Raw genomic sequence first — 24,567 nt, forward strand, 5'->3', positions numbered from 1 at the left:
TTGGTTGATATTTTAGTGTGAGTTGTAAAAGTAGCGTTTTTTCGATGGCTGAAACTCGCTGACTGTCTATCCCTGTTGATGTCTTCTAGAGAACAATTCCGTGCGTCATACTAGAAAATAGGGTAAATGCGTGAAATATTGGAAAAAGATGTAACAGTTTTCACGATTATTCATTCTGAATAGCATCTAGAAGGCAATGGATATGACAGGCAGTTAGTAAAGTCATCTAGTTCTTCAGGCTTCCCTTGTTTACAGGGTCATCAAGAGTTTGTTGAACTTTTCCATTTCACCAAAATCGTTTTTGTTTAAAAGCAAACGGCACAAGGCGATTTCCTTATTTCACCCAAAATCAGATCTAGCTTCTAGTGAATGATATTTGTAAACAAGTGATTGTGGCAGTAACAATGACATTTCAGCGAAATTCCAGTGAACCAATAATACTGTTCAAATTGCTGAATCGTCGCTCGTTTTAGTACAATGTGTTTTCCAATTGCAGGATATATTATGCCACGCAATTCTAAGGACAGCAAGTATGAGAACAATGGTTCTAATAGAAGAACTCACACCTACATGTCTGCTGAAGATCAAGCGGCCGGTAAAAAGTCATTTTGGACAGAATTGGAGATAACAGGGACTATACGGAATTTAAGTTCAAACCTATTTCAAATGACCCATCTAACAGCACTTTATTTAAAAAATAATTCCCTTCAAAGATTACCACCTGATATTTGCCAACTGGTCAACCTAAGAAACCTAGACTTGTCATCCAATAAGCTGAGATCGCTGCCAGCTGAACTAGGAGAACTTATACAACTCAGGTGAATTATCCATCTTTTAACACATTCATTCTTAAACCTTAAACCTTCATGTTTTGTTTTCTTATAAAATGTAAAACATTACCATAAAAATCAATTTGCGTATTAGCATTTTTATAAACGAAAACGCTCTAAAGTCAGGAACATTCTCGAATAAATTCACATTCAACAAATATTTCTTCACAGCGCTTAATCAACTTATAAATAGCCCGATTTTATTTTTTTTTACTTTAAGCGAGTTTCATAGGGCGGGGTATTAAATTCTCGAATTGAATAGGAAGCTTGTATTTTCTCCTATTAAACTCATTATTGTATCAAATAAGATAAAAGCTCACTTTTGTGAAGAAACCTGAGGTGATAAGGTCACGTTTGACGCAGTTTGTTTTGTTTGTTGATTGACTACAAGCCGCGAGAGGACAGCACCATGCTTGCGAATTTAAGTTCGTCAGATACAATGAATGATTTTTTACCAATATAATTTATAAATTACATGTTATGAATTATAATTTATAAGTCTTTAATAAGATATTCAAGTGGGAAAAGGCGTTTTGATTTATGATTCTCGGAATGATTCCTTATTTAGCGAAAGAAAAAATTTCGTAGCAAAGCTAAATTTATATTCTTTGCAAATTCTATTGATTTATTTGAAATTGTAAAAATTGAAAGGAACTAAGCACACTGCATATTTATTAGAATAGTTGCCGTGGTTGCTTGTAGTTTCTGTTTTTGGTCATATGGAATCATGGTGCTACTAAAATGTTTGTTTGGGAGCGTTGAAAATATGTAGGTTGTAACTAATCTAATAATTACAGTGGTTTGAGATGATTTTCAGCAAAGCCCTTAAATGTACAATACAGCTGAGCACCAAATAAAAATCAAGAAATATATAATTGAACGTAATTTTTATAGCCATGTTGTGGGCCTGCTAAAGACAACTTATTTTGTTCTCTCTTTTCAAAACCTGGTTTATAAGGCCATGAATCCTTCCTTCTTCCTTCCGAATCCTGCGAATCCCTTCGAGCATTCTGGAGTGTAAGTCCCTTGTAATTCATAATTTGGAAATAATTCCTTTTTGTAAGTTAGAAATCATGATGTTTCAGGGAACTGCAATTGAGTCACAACCAATTAAGGATTCTGCCGTACGAATTGGGAAAGCTGTTCAACCTGATGGTACTTGGTTTAATAGGAAATCCGCTCAGTAAAGACATCATGAATATATACGCCGAACCAAACGGAACGCAGAAGCTTTTGACTTTCATGTTAGACAATTTACAAGGTAGGGAAATTTTCGAAATAAAACAAACGATGAGCGCCGCGCTTACATGACAATTACGTTTTAATGTAGCTTTCTCTTGCGGTCTCGGTAGCATAACAATCGCAATTACACTCATATTTGAAAACTAAAGTGAGAGCCGACCAGAAAAATCGCACCATTTGCGGTTTTACACATTGACGAAAATTAAATTTCGATGTCATGATACAATAGAACAATGATGAAACACAGCCCACGTACGCTGAAAAAACCACCGTTTTTTGTTGACATTTAAAGAAATAATTGGCGGTGGACGTTTATGCTATCTTTGGTGCTAAGCACGTTTTTAACCTTTCACATTAGGAGGGTTTCTGAATTAATAACTTGCGATTGCAATTAACGGAGTTTGATGATGAACTCGAGTCGCTATTTTTATTTTGTTAATTATTTGCTGGTGTCACATGGGTCATGCAGAAAAATCGATTGATTTTCAGAGATGCAATCGAGGGAATCCGTGATTTCCGTAAGCGATTTCCTTTCACAGTTCATCGAAAGGTTACCTTGGAACGATGGTAATTGAAACATATCTAAATATAGTGCAATTTTCCTTTCTTATAATTAGGAGTCGGTAGTTGGTTGTTAGATTTGACACATGGAGGACCCGTTAAGTCTCACAAATTGTACTGTGTTACAATTTTTTTTTGTCTTAAATTACGGTTCAGTTTGCATTGGCCGCTAATAATAACTGGTCGTATCGTTTATGTTAATGAAACGTGCGAGAGCTTTCTCCGAAACAAGCGTTATAACAGTCTTAGTTTTTATTATTCTTTGTTTCCGTTACGTACCAGTAAAATTGTACATTTCGCGAGGTTGCCGCTATGTCTTATTTCTGTCTACAATTCATCGGAGGAGGGAAATTAAGTGACTTTCTCTTCGGCTGATGATGAACGCAGTCATGAACATCGCATGCGAATTTTATATTAATTAGCTGCTTTAAGCGCAATTTCAAACCTATCGTACCAATTATCGACAAGTAGGTGAATTATAATTGCAAGAGAAATTGGAAAAAATGTAAAGAGAAAATGAAACGGTTTAGAGACATTCCGCTCAAATATTTTTCTAAAAAATGCATAAATTTACGATTGCTGTTACACGGAATCGATCAGATGAATCAGAGAGTATCCGATTGTTCCTTTCTCCCACAATTTATGCGTTCTAGAAACTGGCATTTAGGGTTTTGCATATTGTACGGTGAATGTCGACAAGAGTGAGAATTGCTTTGATGAAATAGTCTCTTTATTGTATCTTTAATGTCGGAGATATTTCCAATAAGGGAAGGTAAAAAGTCTTCAGAAATATTGCAACAAACAGCAATACACATAGAGTAACAAAAGTTTCTTATAGAGAATTGTTTTAGATGGTTTTAGGTTTCTTATGTAGTGTACCATCACATTAATTTACATAATAATTCTCGTAACAATTTTTTGAGAAAGTTATACCGTTCTTTTCTTTTTAAGAAGAAAAAATAAATACAAAAATTTGGTAATTTGGTTCCTGAAGTGTCATAATTTTTACATCAGTTGTTCCTCGTCTCAGCTGTGACTTTCTCAGTTAATTTTTTTAGAATCTTTATTTTGGAGAGATTTGGATTTTTTGGAGTTATGGATAAATGGAATAAGAAATGACAAATAGCATTTTTTGATGATACACTTTTAATAATTTTTTGAAAGACATAAACATACCAGAGAGTAAAAATATTTTTCTACTTTTGAGATCTTTGTTTTTTTTCTTTATATTTAGTATTTAGTGTTTAGTTTACGTGCAGTAAAGCGAATGCGATTAGTCGCAATTACGCGTTTGTCTATTATTTTGTTTTTGAGGATATGGTTTCAGCGCGAGCACCTATAATTTTATTGGATAATTATTGAGTAACTTAATTGGCAGACTTTACCGTACCGAAACCGTTACTAAATTTTCTACCATATTACATGAAGTTTTTTGACCGTGTTTTTGAGATGGGAAAGTAAATCTACTTGATCATCCGATAGAAAAAAAAAATATGTATTTGGCAACACATCCTTGAAATTGTGCTTGAGAAATTCGAATTTTTATCCCGTTGTGACAGTTTTTTTCTCGTATAATGAAACTGTAGATATTTGTTAAAATAGAGGTAGGGCGTGTGGCTTAACGGGCCAAATCGTTCTGTATCGTGTGTATGTGGGTCTTCAACGAAACGGTAGTTTAAAGTAATTACGAGTATTTGTTCTATATTATTTAATGTGTCTAATTAAAGTTGACTAACATTTTTTAATAACAATCGAGTTACGGAATTGTTATTTTCGAGTTAGCACAGATTTTTTTCTCCCAAACTTGCACCTACACGTTTGATTAGGAAGTATCGACCAAGTAGGTTATCAAACGTGGAATACTTTTGGTGAAATCGACCAAGTTTGGGCATTGAGAGATTGGTTACAGAGTTTAATAATTAGTTTCGTTTGAGGAAAAAATTAAGCGAATTTTGTTCGTAATTGTAGCCTTGACAATGACATTGTAAAATTTATTGTACCTGTTTGAGATTTATTAAGCTGCTATTAAAACGTAATTTTTGAAAGTAGACCGTCTCGGGATTTTTCATCCATTGTATGCAAGTACCAATTCTTGCGAAATTATAAGGTCTTGAAATAATTTACTTGGGTCACGTTTTTAACATTTCAGTTTCTTTATCTTAGATAGCTATGATGTTTTCATGTTTATTTGCATCCAAGAAGTTTCATAACAATGTGTGTTTTAATAAAAAGGGATATTTTGTCTTAAATGGAGAAAGGTCTGATTTCAAATTAGATAAAGTGACTTTGTTACGGTTATTCACAATTTGAAATTTTTTCCAGTCTTATAATTGTCAAGGAAAGGATTATTGTGAGACGTGACTAGATCCAAATGGGACTGTTATTTATTGTTAGAACGATGGTAGATAAATTTTACGACCTTCAGGAGTTTAATGAAGGGAAACGTAACATTCATTTTATATTAGAATTGGGAAGAATATTTTAAGTGTAACAACCATGAGCGATTCTTCAGTTTTTCAGGGTTAGCGGTTTGTTTCAAGGTTTGCTAGAATTACCAATCAACTTTTTATCTCACCTTGATTGAATTTTACAGAAAATGCAACTTTTTCTCCTATTTCTGTGACACTTTTAAATTGTGCTGTTGATCGAATCTGGTTAAAACATTCCTATTGTTCCGTATTTAAATTTCAATTCTTAGAGACAATAATAACATGTTGCAGATTTTTACGGCAATGTTTTTCTCTTGGAAAAATGTTACTTTTATCAGATCTGCAGTTAAGGAAACGGCGAATTACGGTTCTAGTTGTAGTTGAACTGTGAAAAAAATGATTGTTTTATAGGCCGAAGATAATTTTCAGTAACGAGAATATCGACCATATGTTATTCGAGTTTTTTTTTGTAGGTTAAATATTTTTTTTTATGTATTTTGGAATTATCAATTGTGAGATGTTTACTTTTGGTATTAGAATAACCTGCTAACACGGATATCCTCCAAAGTCCGTTAAATTAAAAATGTATACTTTGCTGTAATTGTTATGAGTCTAGCGGCATTAATTATTTTTTTTAACACGCACACACCACTGAATGCGCTGCACATATTTGAGTGTTTATTAGTCGTGCAACGTAACGGACATGTTCAGTTTTATGTCACGTAAATCATTTACGTTCTCGTAAATTGCATTAGCGTTGTTTTAACAATATTGGCGGTCTTGTACAGTAGCCGCAAATCATTTTGCAAAAGGCTAAACGATGATACTTTGTCATGATTTGGCGGCTAGTCATTTACTGTTATAATTGATAGTTTCCAGCAGATCTTGTACAGGGTGAGTCAAGATATAGAGCCCTGTCAAAAAGGCTTATCGGTTATGAGTTGAGAAAAATTAAATAAAGTATCTAAATATCCACAAAATTGTTTAGTTTTTCTTAATTATTTTTTGCTGATCGTTCTTGGAGAACACCCTAGTTTGCAATTAGCCTTCGTGCTATTATTAATTTTAGCTTAGCTCATGGTTTAGCATAGCACGCGTTTGCCGCGAAAGATATATCAGAGCGAACAAGACCGCAACGTTCCCTATAAGGCGTGTACAGGAGAATAACGTCCATGAGACAAGGTGTTCAGGTGTGATCAAGGCAGGTGTTATTATTAAAAGAGCAGGTGGAGATTAAAAAAAGTCTCTTCCTCGTTTTGGGGTTAATGGAAAAATTATTTTTCGAATTTGTCCGGTACAAGTGAAAGTAGGTTTATAAGCTGGGTTACAATTAAACGAGGAATAAATTTGTGGTGCTTCTGATGTGATCCGTTGTTTTTTTTTTTCTTGGGAGGAGATGGATAATTTACAACCGTCATTAAATCGCTTCAGATGATCGCTGTGAACAAACAAGTCAATGGGAGAGCAGTTATACTGGAAACCTCGATTCACCGGCAGACGAATCACTTTATCTAGTCTACTAGCACAGTAATTCCGAGTTAGCTAGCGGCACTAATTATGCGATTCTTAATTGGGCGTGCCTTTTTGAACAATTAATATCGAAGTTTTTGTTGAAAGTCCGAACTTGCGTGGAATTCACACGGAGTTAGAACTAGCGAGATTGGCGGCTTGGGGAAGGAAAAATCGATTTTTCTTACGGGAGAACTCGGTCACATCTCCGATAAGTCTGAGAAACGACCGGTGCTTGTCTTTAGAAGGTGTCGATGCTGACCCCAGCCGTCGACCCACTAACGAATAGGGTCAGAAATCGGGGCCATCGGTTGGTACTCGTCGAGGAGATCTCTTGACGGGGTGCATTTCTCCGTCGTCCTACAATTTAAACTTGTGACCTAGTTGTGTGGGTGGATCTCTTAGTGCGCTCTCTTTGTTTCGTGTTTCAGCCCGTTTCAGAAGTAGGTTAGTGCAGTGGTTATGGTGGGATGAGAGTCGCGGCACCGGAGCTCCGGAGCTCCGATTCGTGCTAGTATTAGTACGGTATCGGTCGAGTGTACATCGACGGTATGTGACACTTTTGGTGCCAAACAACATTGCCATGAGCCCAGCGTCTTCGGGCACTCTGGAAGTGGAAAAATACATCGGTGCATGTCTAATATCGTCGCAAAGTCGACCGAAAACGGTCAATATAAACTCTCGCGAGGTGTTTTTCTCCCGACTTCCTGATGTTTATCCCGGAAGTTACGTGAATTTCGACGGGAGATTCCGCATACAGAGATGCAACGCGGTGGACAGATGGGCCGGTGGCATGCCCTTGATCTCCTTCGCAAACCACCAGAAAAGAAATCGAAGAGTTGAAGATGCGAAAGAAGAAAAGAATCCTTTAGCCAGACTAGCGGTGCACACCCAAGGGGCACCTTTAATCCTCACCAAAAATTTTACACGAAGGAATAAACAGAAGAAGAATTTTGAAAATGGGAAGAAGACGAATCAGAATAGTGTTGTGGACACTGTCAGTGTGACCAGTGATGAAAGCTCAGGTTCTGCCAATTCGGATAATTGTCTTCCTCGGATAATCAAACCGCGAAAAAGGCGAAAAAAAGACAGAAAGCCAGCGGTTCTAGGCCGGAATTTGGGCCAAGATGGGTTTTCAACAGATAGTGCTAGTCCCGATATTGATACAATCCCTGTCAGTGTTCTTCAAAGTTATACTCCTTTCATCTTTGACCCACACACTTACGGATTAGTTCCTGAAACATTGTCATTAAATCAACAAAAATTTGAATTCAACAACGAGTCAGAAACACCTCAGTTGCATCACTCGTTTGAAGACGTCGAAGAATCAGACGATGTTGATATTAATGGCAATCAGACTGTTTGTCAATGTCGATACTGTGATCCTTCCGGTCAGATTTGGGACGTCGACAGGAATTGTTATTCTCCGTTTCTAACAGCGCCGATGAGAAAATTGGAAAGTTTTCTTCCGAGATTCAGCGATTTCGATGACGATTGTTTGATACACGCCATGTCTTCGGTTTCTCTCGATGAAGAAAAGGAAAAGAACGATTCAAAAACACTCGTACCTTGTTCGGGCGATTTGGAAGTCTCAACGGAAATTGTGACGTCTTTAAATGGACATCGTGACATTGAAATTAAATTTTTTTCATCGAGTACTGATAACGTGCGTGTCTCGGAGAGACAATCGTGCGAGAGTGTAAATAAAGAGTGTAAATTTGTATCTGAAGAATAACAAAAAAATCATAATTTTGATCTCTACACTTCAACGATTTCATGGTTTATTTTTTAGCTTTCACTCTTTTCGTTGTTTGTTTTTTCCGCATGTATCATTATTAAACTTTGGTAGGGAACTTTCTACGTAAAGTTTACTGGTCCATACGGAAAACCAACCCACCATGCAATGAAATTTTTGACTGGTTGGGTGGAATTTCTTATTTATTTATGTTTCACATTGTGTAGTTTTAGTTTTTTGTACTTCTGTTCTTTTAGGTTTATTTTTAAAAATACTTATGTTAAGTATTTTACTTTAATCTTGCAAATTATGTTAGTTCTTGCATTGGATTAGATGTATGCACCTTCATATTTTACGTTATGTACATACATCATCAATAAATGCCTTCATTCATTAAAGTTGACTTTTTATTTTCTACTGGCCACCGTATTGGTTTGAGTTTTTGGGACGTGCTGTATGTTAATTTTCAAATGCCTTTCCAAAGCGATTTATTTAGGTTTTTCAGTAAATTGTGCAAGATTTGTTTGTGGTTTTCAATTATAAAATGAAAGGTTACAACTACGGAAAGTTCTAAACAGAAATAACTTTATTAATTTTGCATAATTAACATACATCAAATACCTGGAAACGCGTACACTATCATTAAATGTTGCACATTTGCGTAGCAACTTGAAGATTTAAACTGACATTTACGGTACAAAGATAATTGCATGGAAAATAATTGTTTCAACCCGAGAGCAGGAGACTAAAGTCATTTTCAAGCAGATTTTTTTTTTATCATAATTTTTTCGTTGATGATAATGAAAGTGAGGTAAATGGTCTGTGTCGATATTAATTTCAATGTGCGTTTTATTTTCTCGGATAGGTCGATCAACTGTGTTCATGTATGGGTATACCCATCGAAAGTGACTTGCAAACCAATGAATGTCCTCGACTCAGACAATACATCTAATCTTATTTTTTTCAAACTTGCGAACGACATGTTACAATGTCGCTATTACGGCGTTGGAACTCAAGGTAATGACTGAAAAGACAGTCTCGATACCTTAAAAAAAACAATCCAACTCACACCTTTCAAAGGAGATTCTGGTTCATACACTTGTCACGTAAATTTCGGCTTTAGATGTAACGTGCAAGTTGAAGGTTGTTCGTGACATTCAAAGGCAAAACAAGAACTCAATAAGAATACATTTATACGAAAATAATTACTTATGCTCACTCATCGTGAGCTTGTTTGTCATAAAACAAAGGTTGCTACCGAGAAAAATTGTTTCATTGCTGAATCACTGAAAAGTATCACGGACGGGCTAGCCCAAGTGAATTTCAATTTTCAGCAGGAATTTGGTTGAACTCAGCACACAACAGGATGTTAATATCTTGAGAAAAAAATTGCAAGTGAACATTTTACTGTAATTTTTACTTTTTCTATTTCAAAAAATGGCGTATGATTTTTGATCACAAAAATTGATGTTAGCTTAGTCTTAAGTTGAAGGTAAATATTTTTTAAAAGAATTAAACGCTTCAAATGATTTTGATCAAAGATAAGTTTGTATTTACTATGTGTTACAAGTACAAATACAAGTATGTGCACAAATGAATGTTTAAGTGGCTCACTCATATTAGTGCCATAATGACTTTACTTACAATGATTGCTAGATAAAAAATATGGTATTTGTATAACGTAAATATACGTATAGAAAATTAATTAGATACAAGTTTTTGTAATACGTAGTACAGAAAATATACATATAAAATTGAATTAAGTAGACATATATGAAAAGTTGAGCTTACAGAATACAGAATGCTCCCAACTTGCAGGTAATGTATGTAAAATATACAAAATTTTGAATCTACAGATGTGAGAACAGATCTACAAGTTACAATTGAATCTACAGAAGAATGGATGTCATTTACGAGATAATTAATACAAACTACAAAGTGTAGAAAACCTGTTTTAGAAGGAAAATTCAGAAAATAGTGTTATTTATAAAATACAGAATAGAAAATATTGCAAATTACCAATTCATGTATGAATTCGTAGATGAAGTTCAATAAAGAGATTCAACTCGAGTTTTATTCATATAGTTAGTCTAATGCCACCCTGTATTAAAAAAGTCAAGGTTACTACTACCGCACGCAACAAATTTTATTTCGAAATGATTTTTTGTAATCGGATTTATTGATTTTTGAACAAGGTCAAGTAATTATTTCTATTGTTGTTGTGTGACTGTTTTTTTCTTTTATTAATTAATTAATTAAAAAAAAAACTGATTCGGGTTAGTGCGTGCATTGTTTCATTGTTGGTATTGGGAATTGAAGTGTTCTGTTTTCGAAGTTTGAACAATTGAGTGAAACCAAAGCCATGCGAATTTTTTGTATGTCTTGGAGGACGTAATTTCTAATAATGCTGATTTCCAATGCGGGTTTAATAATTATGCAGTCCAGGATAGTTATATTCTCTCCACGAATTTCCTGAAGGTTGAACTCACTAGTTTAAACTAATCGATTTGCTGAAAGGCGCTGTTGCGTGGATAATTTTTTTTTTGATTTTATGCGATTAATTAAACGCAACGAGAAGAAATATAACTTTCGAATCTGTAGTAGTGTTTTAAGGTAATTATCAGTTGAATCTACAGGGTGTTTCACATAACTTTACGAGGCTTGCGCCTAATTTACGCACCCAAATATACAAAAGTCACAGAACACTGGATACAAAAAATACACATTTAATTATTTAATTTTTGGAAACCCATGACAGTAGTTGTTAAAGTAATCACTGTTTCATTAATAGTCATAAACTGCAGTTTTTCAGAAACAATTATTATTTGTTCTATCAAGAGATGGCATGAATATGATTGTAGTTTATCTATCTTAATCACTAACTAACTAAAAACGTTGTAATTTTTGAAGGGTGAACAAACTAGAGAAGATTATCCAGTTTTTCAAAATTTGTAATCGAGTTCGTATCGGAATATGTATTATTGATTGCATCTTACAGGAGCAGGCCTCGTAAAATTACGTGAAACACCCTGTATAATGAGTAGGAGTGAAAATTTTCATTTAGAATTTTATGAAAATTGCATAGAGATTCCACACCCTGCATTAGATTATTAGAACATTCACATTGTTTATGGTGTAGATTGTAGAATGTAGTCGACCTCGTGGATGCCTCGCTCTCGTTAAGGTATGAAAAACCTGTCGACGAATTCCTTTGATATGCATTAAAAATACGGAAAAGAGTTTCCTTGATGCGTGTAAAAATTATTTTTTTGCGGAATTTTATCGTAAAAAGCTAAATACTGATTTATCATGATTACATCCTCACTCAAATATAATTACTGATTGATTTTATCTCTGTCGGTCTTACACTTGTAATATAATTATAATAAAACCATTAAAGGTACATTACCTCCCAGAATGTAGAAAGTTGACGCAATTTTCATAGCTTAAAACGCCATAAAACGAATACTCCCGACTTGCAATTATGTCAATTTTATGTCTCACAGTATTGTATCACGGGATTTTCCCTATTGATAGAAATCAATTTGTTGCCTTGTCTCAATGCGCTTCCGCGTTTCGTGTCTTTTACTCTATAATTCTTATTGTGCTAGTCATCAAGTGTCCGAAAACAAGGTCAAATGCTTGGCTGAATCCTTCACTTGAATAAATCGGTTTGCGGCGCTTTAACATAAGACACTTTCCTTTTTGTATCTAGGTATGTTCTAACCCAAATAAAGAGGTACCATGAATATTGATGTTGTTTCTTCTTGTTCAAACGTGGAGAAAGTTTGACATATTATATATGCCCCGATTGTATTGTAATTAGAGACACTTTGTGGGTCTTGGATTTAATTAAAGGAAAAATATATTCAACTAAGCCGTTTTCTTGTACCTTTTTTTTTTATAAATAATTGATTCATAATTTTGAATAGAGAAAGGAACGGTAGATCAATAGAGTGGGAACTGTGCCAGCATCCATAAGTGGATCTTTTAACGGATTTACCAAGACGAATTTTTGGCAACCTCTTGAACCTATCGCCTACCACGTAAATTAATTGTCAAGGTTTTGATTGCTTTTTTTGGAAGCGCAGACGTGACAATTTTTGTACTAATTGTGCAATCAAGCCTTGTTAGAACTCGTCTCATTATTTTCTGCGTGTGTGGTACTGATATGAATGGAAATTTTAAAAATGAAGGAAAACAAAACAGCTTTTTTGCTTGTTACTTTCCATGGAGCACCTAACGAGATTCTTTTGAAAATCACGTTGCAGAGTCATTCTCCATTCTCATCTGCATATAATGCCTCTTGGTCCAACCCATTTCTTGACATGTTCGACGTCGAAAAAAAAAAGATTTAAAAACACGAAATGAGCACCTATGTCGTATTGAATTTATGTAATACCAAGAACGACTCGCTGCATAATTTTGAGTTCTTGTTTTATTTATAAATTATTGTTGTGGTAGTAACAAGTGTAATTTTCAGACAAGCGTCGTATACAAAATTGCAAATTGGAATCGAAGTTAAATATTTCTCAGAATAATTTCATCCTTTTATGTGTACCTTATACATAAACATAAAGGAATTCAAGGTTGAAATAAATAACAACGGAGTGCGAACAGATGATACTATTTTATTCAATGAATATTAATAAAAATTGATGGATGATATTGATTAATATTTTTCTGGTGATTCCAGAAAGTTGCTGTTACGGGTGAAACGTTTGATTGTCGTAATTACTTTAATTAGTTTCCTGCGAGAGGAACCCAACTGTCTTTACACAGGTGAAAGTTAAGCTTAATTCCCATGAGATCATCAAAGCGAAAAAGTGGTCGCATCACCTCCATATTTCATCCATTTTCGCTCAAAAATCGTTTATGTGAAAGTCACTTTATAAGGTGGACTCCCATTTGGGTCAGAAAAAATCAAAGGACACACCAAAAATGGTCTTCTCGCGCCTCGTTACTTTATGTTTCGTGAAGCGTTGAATAAAGCCTTTGTTTGAAAATTTCCAGACGTGCGAGACTGTGAGAACGACGAAAAAACACCGTAGTAAATATGAGAATCTCGACCTAATCTTTTTACCTAACGACCCATTTTCTAATATTAAAAACAAGACTAATGGCGGTCGTTAGCCATTAGACGACTTCCTCAAATATATGTTTCGAAAAAAGGCGAGGATTTTCAGCCTGAAAAGCCGTCAATGCGTGACGGAACGATTTCCAACTGGAACGAAGAAAATTTCAAATTCTGTCATAACCTTCACAAGCTTACTTTTGTTATCCGATAATTATAGTCGTTTTAGTGAGAAAGTCGGAGTTTTTCGTTTCATAATGATAGTCTTCGGACGTCTTCTCAATTTCACTTTCTACAAGACAAAAGACTTTACACATCTGTACTTACAGATGCTCACGAGGGAAATGAAACGAATTGTAATTTTAATGTACGTACAATTAAACAAACATTCCATACATCCCGCAAGTTTCGCTCAATTCAACCTTTTCTTTTCTTACGTAACGTAACATTGATCTAAAAGCCGTTTGCGTAATACAGAAGCCAATGCTCGGTGGAATAGTGGAACAAAATTTTCATGCTTAATTTTTTAATATTTAAAAGCTCATTTAGATTCAGTGAACCGTTTATTTATTAAATTAGGCGTTGTAAAATCTTTGCGGTTCTAGGGTTAACCTGAAAAATACCACACGTGACGAAGGTTAACTAGATATCCAATGAATCAATTTTTATTGTGTGTTTTTCGGAATATTAATTTTGCATAAAATTTCAGTAACGACTCCTACACCACCTCCTCGGCCTTGGATCCCTTTGGCACGGCCATCTTCAAGTCGACCGACATGTAAGTCGTAGAAAAAAATCTTCTCCCGAGACTCCAGCCCTTCTTTTAGGTATTTTCACTGTGATGTGTTATAATGTTTTATGTGATAAATACGCAACACGACAAATGTACAGTTATTGTCCAAGTTGGGCATTAAATTGGGATTATAGGAAAAAGGGTATCCTAGAAGAAATACGACATTATAGCGCCGACATCATCAATTTACAGGAAGTCGAAATGGAGCAGTTTTATAATTATTTTTTACCCGAACTTAAACAAGACGGCTACGCGGGTATTTATTCACCAAAATCACGAGCGAAGCATATGGCTGAAAGCGAGAGAAAATACGTCGACGGTTGCGCCATTTTCTACCGAACATCAAAGTATGTTACTTGCAAAAGATTCACAAATTGTTAAAAAAGCATTTTATAGATTTACTCTAATCAAAGAACACTTAGTTGAATTTAATCAATTGGCGATGGCAAATGCGGACGGATTGGACCACATGCTTAACAGAGTGATGCCGAAGGACAACATTGGTTTAGCTGCGCTTTTGCAAACGACGGAAGCGGCCTGGGAAAACAGTCAGTATTTTCCGTTTTGTGAACTCGTTTGTTAATCGGCGGTTGTAACTGTTGCAGCTCCTGCCGATGCGCCTTTCATCCAACAACCGATCCTCGTATGCACAGCACATATCCACTGGGATCCTGAGTTTTGCGACGTGAAACTGATCCAAACGATGATGTTAAGCAACGAGCTCAAAAGTATACTCGACAAATCCGCTCAAACATTGAGAGCGTCGGAGAACGTGAACGCAGACCCGAACAGTATCCAGCTGGTTCTTTGTGGAGATTTCAACTCGTTACCCGATTCGGGCGTGATTGAATTCTTGAGTACGGGGAGGGTTTCGCAAGATCACAAAGATTTCAAAGACTTTAGTTATAAACAATGCCTGGAGAAGGTCTTGAGCTGTGATAAACCTAATGAATTTACACATTCCTTCAAGCTCGCTTCTGCCTACAATGATGAGATAATGCCGTTCACAAATTACACGTAAGTAATCGAATTTTACTAAAGTCGTTGGAGTCGAATTTTTTCTCGTTGCAGATTCGATTTTAAAGGCATTATCGATTATATTTTTTACGCGAAACAAACAATGACACCTTTGGGTTTGTTGGGACCTATTTCGTCCGAATGGTTGACGCAAAATAAAGTCATCGGTTGTCCACATCCGCACGTATTCTCCGATCATTTTCCGTTGCTCGTTGAACTTGAAATGGTGCCGACTGTGTCTGCACCAATTAATGGCATTATCAGTCACAGGTAAGTCGATAAATTACGATTTTTACAAATCAAAACACTGTCGTCAGACTTAAAGGATACGCGGGAAACGTCAAAGGACGCAAGGATCTTTATTAATCGTCGACGGAATTTTTTAGTGCCAGTAAGCTGTGATGTGAAATATAAGTCTTTATCGTCTTTATAATAAAAAGTATACAAAGTTTACATACAAACTATTATTAAACACAACGGAAACTAATTAACCGACATGTTCTGCCTTGTTAAGGGTCTAAATTGACTTGCGCTAGCTCTAATCGCTTTTATACAGGGGGCATTACGGAATGGTTTAGTTCTCGTCAAGACTAAATTGAACGTTTTTGTAAATTTAAAATGAGGCAAATTTTACTGCAATCGCACAGTAAATTTTGCCTCAAGCTGTTTAATCATGATGGAGTAAGAATCTTCACTTTTTTATTTATTTGATGCAATTTTAGCAATGATATTGACTATCTATTGGCCAACAAATGGTGGACTTTATTGTGATTTATCTCCTAATGATGAATAAATCTTTTTCGAAAATGTTGGTATGTTTTTTTTTTCGATTATAGGTAGCAACCGGCGGAGTGTAGTAATTAGCCATTGTCGCCTTTGCATTTGTTGTACCTGTTACATCATGCAGACAGTACATCATCTTCATATTATCTTTCGGAAATGGTACCTGACGGCATCGTCCCACACCACCAAACACCATCTAATTTTAAAACAGTGTTCTCTTTTAGTATCAACGCACATTATAAGTTTTTATCTTGCATATGACTGTGCATTATATGCTGAAATCATCGCGCTATAATAATAAGTGTATATTGAATTTACTGTGATTTTTTACATCTATTTTTTTTGTTAGATGCATGTTTTGCACAATCATACTCGGTTCTGATTCAAAAGTTTTTTATCAAGGGAAATTAATTTCTTGTTTTATAAGCGGCAAATATTGATCATGTGGTAGCGATTTTGAGTGGAAGTATACTTCAGAGATGTAAACAAATTATTCTTATTGTGTTGTAACCATAATTAATCGAGATTTGTACTTTATGTCGAGTACTTCTGAAGTACGTATATTTTAAAATTTTATGTCCTGTTTATTGAAAATTGGTTTTAACGGTTTTAATATTTATTAGTGCGAATAGGAAAGATTCGGGTTTGCAATTTTATTTTAAATTGAGGCATGTAGTTATAAATAAATATTTTATTGCAGTGATATTTTGTGATTAAAATCTTTCCTATTGTAGGCTAATAAATATTTTTTATTTCGAAAAATCAAGTAGATATATAATCATCGTCATCCACTGTAAATAAGTTGTAATCTCGTCTTTTAATCAATGAGCTCGGTTGTGCATATTATTAGGTTTTTTAAGTAGATCCTTCAATTTTACTTGTAATATTTTATGATACCTTTTATTTGTATTTGCTTTTGTACAAAGTTGTAAATTTCTCTATTAATTCTCATTTAAGCTGAAATTTATACACGCTAACGGAAAATAATATAGTCATTTTGTACTTGCGCCATGAAAAGTATATGCAGTTAAAATAATTTAACTTCCAAACGCTTACTTTTCTAGAAAACTTCAAAAAGAAATAATAAAAATTTTTATACACAAAGCATATTTTGGACAGTAAAAAACGTATAAGCAATAGCTTGTAAAAAGTCTTTTGGATAAAAATTCATCCTGATTCAATGCCCGTTTACGTTTTTTAGCAAATTAAAACCTCAAATTAGCAATAGTCATCATGCAAAGAAATCTGTAATTAAACTCTGTACAACCTACAGATTTCGTTGTTCAAAATTTCTATTGTAGTTATTTTATTTTACGCTTAATTGTTGTAGTAATTGTTTAGCAATGTTCTTTAATGAAAAAAAGGCCTAAACATTTTTCGCTTTTCGGTGTTTCATCAAAAAACTCTTGCAGACATTTTTCAAAAGTCAAACTTCATTTGTATAACAACGATGATGAAAAAGTTCTGATTTCATTCTTAGTTTGCGTTAGGTACTTAATGTCTAAATTTCATGTCATGATTTACCCAGATCTCAAGTTTTATAACTAATTTTTAATACATTTTGGTAGTGCTTATGGTAATGGACAATGGTTTTTAACATAATTAAGTTTAATTATTATTAGGTGTTCTTTAACAAATATTTATGTAAAATAGTAAGAAAATAAATACACTTGGACCATTGATAGTCTTTTTATTAATCTCTCCATTGTTAAAAAAATAAGTTACGTTCAAATTTTACCGCGCTTAAATTTTGGTGACAATAATATAATCCCTAAATCGACGTCAGCAATTAATAAATGTGTGGTTATGTGTCTGTTCGGCATTTAATAAATACACATCATAATTATTTTTTGTAGAAGGAATAGATATGTTGACAACAAATGAGTGCTTAAATTTAGACGATTATGTGTTTAAAAGTTCCCCTGAATCGTGCAGTGGCAACTCTTGTTACACAGGTATTCCGCCCCTCGAAAACTTCGCATTATTTTAAAAATCATGCTTTTACCAGACTGCACCGATCTTCCGTCCGATGAAGATTTTCTTCAGCAATTATCATCAGACTTAGACATACCTCTTCTACTAAATCCCGGAGAAGATGAATTGAGTTTACTAAATTCTTTTTTTGACAAGACTCCTGAAGAGATAATGTCGGAAATCGCCCTTCCTTCATCGCCCAGCGACGATATCAGCGACGCCACCAAGTGGGACTCCGAGTCCTACTCCAATTTATGCTCAGAAGTCAAAGTTGAACCTGACAGTTGCAGTTCATCAAGTTCAAATAAATCAAATTCGCCGGTGCAATCACCTGATGACGGTGTGAGATTTTTCGAAATTAAAGACGAACTAAAAAACGAACCTCAGTCACCTAATGCAGAATTTGACTCAAACATTGTTGTCCAAACAATACAAAATTCTTTGAAATTATCACCCAATAGCAAAGCAGTTACCAAACGAGTTCCGATCCAACCCAAACTAACAGCAAAAAGCAAAGTAGTCGTGTTGAAAAATGCCGATTTTAAAAGAAGTGCCCCCACTGTGAGCCCGCCACCGCCAAAAGTCGTTGTTTTGGAAAATATCGCCACTGTTCCTATTACTACAGTTGCTCAATTAACGCCAACAACTTTGAGCAATCCTGTTATAAATAATTGCACAGTTCCGCCTGTTATTCTGAAAGGAAGTAATAATTTAGCATTAAATGTTTCAAATATCGACCCAAAAATTCTAAAGAGGCACCAACGCAAAATCAAAAATCGCGAATCGGCTTGCTTGTCACGAAAAAAGAAAAAAGATTACTTAACATCACTGGAAAATCAAGTCAAAGAATTAACAACGGAAAACCAGCAACTCAAATTGGTAAATGTTGCAACAACTAGCGAGTTTTTGCCTACTTTTGATTTTTAGGAAAACCAACAATTAAAAGAGCGCTTGAAAAAATACGAAAGCAAACCGTCACAAAACAGCAATATAAAAACAAGCATTGTTTTGTGCATGTTCCTATTTTCCGTGGCCTTTAATTTGGATTACGTCAGGTTTGAGAGCGTTGTCGTTGTCGTGAGAATTGTTTTAAATTTATTATTCCAGAAACCCATTTTTTGCCAAAAACCAAGCAAATTTGATTAAAGACAATTCACCCAAAGTTTTAGACAATCATGGGAGAAAGTTACTGTGGGCTCCTGGCGTAGAAGAGAAAAACAGCTCAAGCTTTTCACCTTTTTCCATGTGCCCTGCTTCAATTAACCAAACCGAGAGTGCGAGATTAGCGTTAGAATTGGAAAGGTAATATTGTTTTTTTCACAATGGCATTACAATAAGTTTTTTGTTAGGTGGATCGGAAAACCAAAAGAAGTCCATGAAAATGTTTCACCAAATGCGACACGATTAAGTGTCCCAAATAATAAATCGCGTTCTTTGCGTAAGAAGAAAGCAAAAAAATATGAAACTCCTTTCATTTCGACAATGTACGACACTCAAAGTGTCGCTAAAAAACTCTCAGTTGAGACAAATAAAGAACTTCAAGTTTTTTCACCAACTCCTGAGCAACTTTATAGCGAATTTTTTGAAGCGATAAATCGGCAGGATGACACTTTTTATGTCGTATCATTCAGCGACCATCACATGTTGTTGCCAGCTCTTCACCACAATAAGACTAGGAGACCGAAAATGTCGCTTATAATGCCTTCAGTTTTGCCCAGTGGTAGGTAAATTATTTTTTTTTTCGTTTCTTAGGTTCATATTGTAGAAAATACGACTCAACCAAGTTTGGTACCTTTGATGCAAATCGATTGCGAGGTTTTGGATACGAGATTAATACAGATAAGGTATGGGTCTATCCCACAACATTTACGAAAACACGGAAATGCAACATATCAGAATAATGAAAGTGTGACTAAACCGAGTGAAACTGCGTCGAATTATACAGCGAGGAAAGCCTACAAGCCTTATTTTATTAAACAAAAAACGGTGAGGTCCAGTGATCAAGATTTTTATAATATACGTTAAGTTTCAAAAAACCAAAAATTTGTAACTTAGGATTTTTGATTGAAATTGTGATATAATTTGTATGGTGGTCTCAAATAAAATTGTTTCAGGATTTTTTAAGATAGAGGCTGTTTGTACTAAGCTCGTCAATGCAAATAGAGTAATTAGAGGTGGTGGAATTTAATTTGCTTTTTGTGTACATATTGATTTTATTTAGATGTAATAATTAATTTTTCTGCATTTCTTGTATGACAACTACAACCGTACCTTACTTTTTGTAAATTTTTATTATACATAAGTTTAGGATTGTGTGACTGCACTTTTTTTGTATTTTTCTTTGACTGATTTTTTTGATTTGTATAAACGCTGGATATAATTTAGCGGTAAATAACAAAAGAATTACTTCGTACTAATTAAAGAAATTTTATGTAGCACTTAATTTTACCATATGTCACTGAATGTTCAAATGTTTGACTTTCATAAACGAAATAACACAAATACTCGTATTGCATTTTATTAACCGGTTCATTGGGCAGGAATTTGAATTTCAAATCAATGTAAATAAAACCAAGAAGTAAACAACATTTGTTTATTTCAAATCGGGCATACTGCCACCTAAATAACATTTCAAATCTTGAATATTCGACTTAACTAACTTGACTTTAATCGTATCCAAATTCAGTCTTTTATGCGCTTCATATCGATGACAGCCCCCAAAACTGTAAAAATAATTCCCACCTTCACGTCCAGTGATCCATAACACATCGATCGGTGGAACTTCGCTTTTTTTACTCGGGTTCGATAGTGTGTTCATCAATGAACTCACTTTGTCTTCTTCGAGTTGAGACTGAAACGGTCTTATTATCGCAGACATCGGCATTTCGTGGACTTCGCTAATTGCACCAGCGTGGATACTCGTCATACTGAAAAAGTGAACGATTTTGATAACAATGGGGCAATTAATGCATTTAACACTCCTTTATACTTTCTCGTAGTACTTTGATTATCATAATTTGTTTACTTTCATGATAATCAACTTTTATTTTAAGTGCCAATAGTCAATTCTGTTATAATGTTATTACTTTATTATGATATTTGAAATTACCACAATAAATCGTAATAAAGTTTTTATTGGTGCAAAGGTATGAAATGAAAAAATACATTTAAATATTTTTTTTAATTTTCACACTGGGCAATGGTGCCACTTTGGAAATTTGCATGTCCACCAACCCCAAATCTGAAAATAGAAAATCCCCAACTTGACCACTCTTAACCCCATTTTTTGTGTAATAATTTTCAGGTTTCGGCACAAGTTTAATCAATTTTCGAAGAATTTCTACATAATGCAAGTCTGCAGGTTATGTTTACAGGAGGAACCGGAAAATTTGATTTCGGTGTTAAGTAATAAAGATGTAATGGAAAAAATTAAACACTATGTTTCAATTGAGGTAAAATAAGAATATGAAAGGTAAATAGTCTCATATGAGTTCTTAGATTACAGATAACGATGAATTGCCTACAACAGCATGCAATTCTTGTCTAGACAAAATCAATGATTGGTCAGTTTTCAGAGATAATTGTGCAAAAGCCAATGAAATACTTTTAAATTGGATACAAAAGGGGCAAGGACTGCGTACTTGTAAAGACAAATTTAAATTCTTAAAGGATTCCGATGGTAGTCTGCAAGATTTCAAATATTTCTTACTTGTTCAGCATGAAAAAGAAAAACAGGAATTTGAAGTAAAATCGAATTTCTCGGTGAAACCTACCTAAGCCGCAATATGATTTCAGGATGAGATTAATTTTGAAATTCCTGAAAATGTGTACATTTGTGAAATATGTTCACAGAAATTTACCAATTGTTTGGAATATTTGGACCACCAGCCTGCCCATGATGGGCACCCAGTATTCAAGTGTGATAAATGCTCGGAGGTAATTTCGCTATTGCTCCAAAAAGCTGTTTAAACCCCTTTCTAGGTCTTTTCTACTAGACAAGACTTGGTTCAACATGACAAAAATCACAAACGCCCTTGCCCTAAATGCGGCAAAATGATCCTCAAAACTAGTATGAAACTCCACCTGATCAAACACACCGACCGTCACATGTAAATCCCCCAATTTCTGCCACCAAAAAGTCATTTCTGTGATTCCCAGGTGTTCTCAATGTCACAGTTGCTTCAATTCTCGAGCAGCCCTCCAACAACACATCATCACAATCCACACGGACCGAAAAGACCACATTTGTGAAGCTTGTGGAAAACGGTTCTCCTCTAAAACTGCAATGACTGTCCATTTGAAGTCACACAGTGATGAGCGTCTCTATGAATGTAAATTGTGTAATTACAAGGGTAGGACTGCGTCCGCTGTGTATGTCCACATGTCCACACACGCCCGAGAAATATGCGTGTGTGAAGTCTGCTCGAAAATATTCAAAAGTAACCGGAATTTAAACGATCATATCAGGCGGGTCCACAGTAAAGAAAAGAAACACAAGTGCACATATTGCGATAAGAAATTTGTTGATAGATATATGTTGACGGTGCATGTTAGGTGTCATACGGGGGTGAGGCCCTACGCGTGTCATTTGTGCGAAAAGGCGTTCATTAGGTCAGATGGGTTGAAGGAACATTTAGCGACTCATGGGGAGAGAGTTTGGTTCAAGTGTGATAAGTGCGGACGGAAATTTGCCTCGAAAAAAGGTGTAACGAGGCATCATTGTACTTAATTAATGAATATGGTCGTTTTTGTGCTGTTTCGTTTTTATTATTAAACCAATGTAACCGACATAACCCAACTTTTTCACTATAAGTCGAAATGGAAAACCCTCGACTCATTTTATTGTTTAGTGGGAAAAGAAAGTCGGGGAAAGATTACATTTGTGAAACATTAAAAGAAAAGTATTGTTAAAACAAAGGAAATGGAGTTTTTTTTACCTGGGATTGTTTCAGACTAGGGGAGGAGAATTACACAATTATTCGAATTTCAGGGCCACTGAAACGATTGTATGCTGAAAGCCATAACTTAACTACTGATGATGTAAATGAAATGATGACTGATGGTCCGTTAAAAGAAAAATTTCGCGCTGAAATGATTCAATGGAGTGATGAAATTAGAGTAAAAGACCCTGGGTTTTTCTGCAAAGCTGCTACAAAAATGGGTACTCACATATCTTTCATTTTTTTTATATACGAAAACGAAATTGTAGCCGAATCGAGACCGTTTTGGATTGTTAGCGACATAAGACGTAAAACTGATATTCAGTGGTTCAAAAACACGTACAAAGATAAGATTATTAAATTAATTCGAGTTGAAGCTGACGAAATGACTAGGCAAAAAAGGGGATGGATTTTTACTGAGGGTATTACAGAAATAAAACACCAGACCAGTGACGCTTAAGTATTTTTTTCAGGAGTTGATAATGTTACGTCTGAGTGCGATTTAGACGATTTCAATGATTGGGATTTGATTATTAAAAACAACACATCTGAAGAGTTGAGAGAGGGTTTGGGCAAATTTATGTTATTTTTCAATTAAGTTTGACTTGAATTAGGTGGCGGCACATTCCATTTAATTAAATTTTATATTTTTTCAAACTCGTGTTGGTTTTGGTCTACCCCAAAATGCAGTTCATCTCCTTTCTGATACGCCCATGACATTCTATTAGTGCTGAACCCAACCCCCACTTCACCTCGACAGGACAGTGTTATAGCCCCCGCAGTGTTATTCAATTTTTTGGTCATTTTGTCAATGCAACCCTTGGTAGCCTCATCAGCTTTTTGCCCATTTTCCATAGATTTTACAATAGAATGCGCCAAACAGAACTTGGCAATGGTCTCCCCATGTCCCGTTGTTGATACAGCCCCAATCCCATCATCTGCATAAGTCCCGCTCCCAATCATACAAGTATCACTTGACCTCCCTGCTAACTTCCCTTCTCTCCCTCCGGTGGAAGTGGCAGCTGCGAGTCGCCCATGGGCATCAATAGCCACAGCCCCCACGGTGCCCAATTCAGCTGAAGCCTTAGTTTGTTTAGCCTTCCATTTAGCAAGGGCTTCTCTTGTGGCATCCGTGACCAGAGAACCAGAAGCTAGGGGAACTATCCCGTGGTTTATAGCAAATTTTTTAGCCCCCTCGCTGGCTAGTAGCACGTGATCGCTTTTCTCCATGACGAGTCTTGCTAAAGCAATAGGGTTTTTGATGTCTTTGACTACAGTCACCGCTCCTGCGCTTAAATCAGCCCCCAGCATGATACTAGCGTCCATTTCCACCTCGCCTTCGACGTTAAGGACTGAGCCGAGACCAGCGTTGAATATTGCGTTGTTTTCCATTAGTTCGACGGCTTTTTGAACAGCATCTAAGACACTGCCTCCGGATTTTAGGACTTCGTAGCCGGCACGAGCCGCTTTTTTCACCCCTTCGACCAACTGCGTGGCTTTCTCGTCGCTGCTGATAGTTCCTGCGCCCCCATGGACTAGAACAATTGGTTCAATGGACGACATTTGCTAAAAGTATAATTATTAAGTGATAAATTGAGTAAATAAGAAAGATTAAATAGTGACATTGATTTAAAAAATATAGGGACTTTTTGTCGTGTGGTTGGTTAAACAGTTAGTGAT

At 35.3% G+C, this 24,567-nt stretch overlaps 7 protein-coding genes across 11 annotated transcripts; 5 read left to right on the forward strand and 2 right to left on the reverse strand.

Annotated features, from left to right (window-relative positions):
• The first annotated feature begins 195 nt into the window (after positions 1–195).
• LOC123007241 (CCR4-NOT transcription complex subunit 6-like) lies at positions 196–15,643 on the forward strand. Of its 3 annotated transcripts, XM_044402423.1 has the most exons (9): positions 196–818; positions 1,725–1,847; positions 1,916–2,091; positions 14,090–14,158; positions 14,208–14,520; positions 14,570–14,721; positions 14,779–15,190; positions 15,245–15,460; positions 15,516–15,643. In XM_044402423.1, exons 1-9 carry the CDS (start codon positions 478–480, stop codon positions 15,574–15,576), a joined length of 1,863 nt encoding a protein of 620 aa, XP_044258358.1. In that variant the 5' UTR covers positions 196–477; the 3' UTR covers positions 15,577–15,643. The 3 variants fall into 3 exon arrangements, with proteins under 3 accessions (XP_044258358.1, XP_044258359.1, XP_044258360.1); XM_044402424.1 differs by lacking the exon at positions 15,516–15,643 and having other exon boundaries at positions 199–818; positions 15,245–15,464; XM_044402425.1 differs by lacking the exons at positions 1,725–1,847; positions 15,516–15,643 and having other exon boundaries at positions 203–818; positions 15,245–15,464.
• LOC123007245 lies at positions 7,045–8,704 on the forward strand. The gene has a single exon (XM_044402431.1). The coding sequence runs from the start codon at positions 7,155–7,157 to the stop codon at positions 8,304–8,306; it is 1,152 nt and encodes a 383-aa protein (XP_044258366.1). The 5' UTR covers positions 7,045–7,154; the 3' UTR covers positions 8,307–8,704.
• A 2,113-nt stretch (positions 15,644–17,756) lies between the features above and the next one.
• On the forward strand, positions 17,757–20,449 carry LOC123007240 (cyclic AMP-dependent transcription factor ATF-6 alpha). Its single transcript, XM_044402422.1, has 6 exons — positions 17,757–17,928; positions 17,982–18,826; positions 18,875–19,002; positions 19,055–19,249; positions 19,297–19,667; positions 19,713–20,449. The coding sequence occupies exons 1-6, from the start codon at positions 17,841–17,843 to the stop codon at positions 19,970–19,972; spliced, it is 1,887 nt and encodes a 628-aa protein (XP_044258357.1). The 5' UTR covers positions 17,757–17,840; the 3' UTR covers positions 19,973–20,449.
• Positions 20,450–20,526: 77 nt separating this feature from the next.
• LOC123007250 (putative sulfiredoxin) lies at positions 20,527–23,055 on the reverse strand. The gene is made up of 2 exons (XM_044402436.1): positions 22,885–23,055; positions 20,527–20,874 (listed from the first exon to the last, which is right to left on the reverse strand). Exon 2 carries the CDS (start codon positions 20,871–20,873, stop codon positions 20,541–20,543), a length of 333 nt encoding a protein of 110 aa, XP_044258371.1. The 5' UTR covers position 20,874; positions 22,885–23,055; the 3' UTR covers positions 20,527–20,540.
• On the forward strand, positions 20,649–22,702 carry LOC123007244 (zinc finger protein 502-like). 2 transcript variants are annotated; one of them, XM_044402430.1, is made up of 5 exons: positions 20,649–21,419; positions 21,516–21,691; positions 21,743–21,883; positions 21,929–22,056; positions 22,106–22,702. In XM_044402430.1, exons 1-5 carry the CDS (start codon positions 21,413–21,415, stop codon positions 22,674–22,676), a joined length of 1,023 nt encoding a protein of 340 aa, XP_044258365.1. In that variant the 5' UTR covers positions 20,649–21,412; the 3' UTR covers positions 22,677–22,702. The 2 variants fall into 2 exon arrangements, with proteins under 2 accessions (XP_044258365.1, XP_044258364.1); XM_044402429.1 differs by having other exon boundaries at positions 20,650–21,399; positions 21,446–21,691.
• LOC123007248 (phosphomevalonate kinase) lies at positions 22,707–23,544 on the forward strand. 2 transcript variants are annotated; one of them, XM_044402435.1, is made up of 4 exons: positions 22,707–22,848; positions 22,900–23,108; positions 23,157–23,309; positions 23,361–23,544. In XM_044402435.1, the coding sequence occupies exons 1-4, from the start codon at positions 22,766–22,768 to the stop codon at positions 23,483–23,485; spliced, it is 570 nt and encodes a 189-aa protein (XP_044258370.1). In that variant the 5' UTR covers positions 22,707–22,765; the 3' UTR covers positions 23,486–23,544. The 2 variants fall into 2 exon arrangements, with proteins under 2 accessions (XP_044258370.1, XP_044258369.1); XM_044402434.1 differs by having other exon boundaries at positions 22,900–23,309.
• Positions 23,338–24,549, reverse strand: LOC123007247 (isoaspartyl peptidase/L-asparaginase-like). The gene has a single exon (XM_044402433.1). It carries the CDS (start codon positions 24,448–24,450, stop codon positions 23,530–23,532), a length of 921 nt encoding a protein of 306 aa, XP_044258368.1. The 5' UTR covers positions 24,451–24,549; the 3' UTR covers positions 23,338–23,529.
• Between the last annotated feature and the right edge of the window lie 18 nt (positions 24,550–24,567).

This window comes from Tribolium madens, unplaced genomic scaffold (assembly GCF_015345945.1).
Source record: "Tribolium madens isolate multiple individuals breed KSU strain unplaced genomic scaffold, Tmad_KSU_1.1 Scaffold_3;HRSCAF=73;Tcas5.2_LG2, whole genome shotgun sequence".
Taxonomy (NCBI): Eukaryota; Metazoa; Arthropoda; class Insecta; order Coleoptera; family Tenebrionidae; genus Tribolium; species Tribolium madens.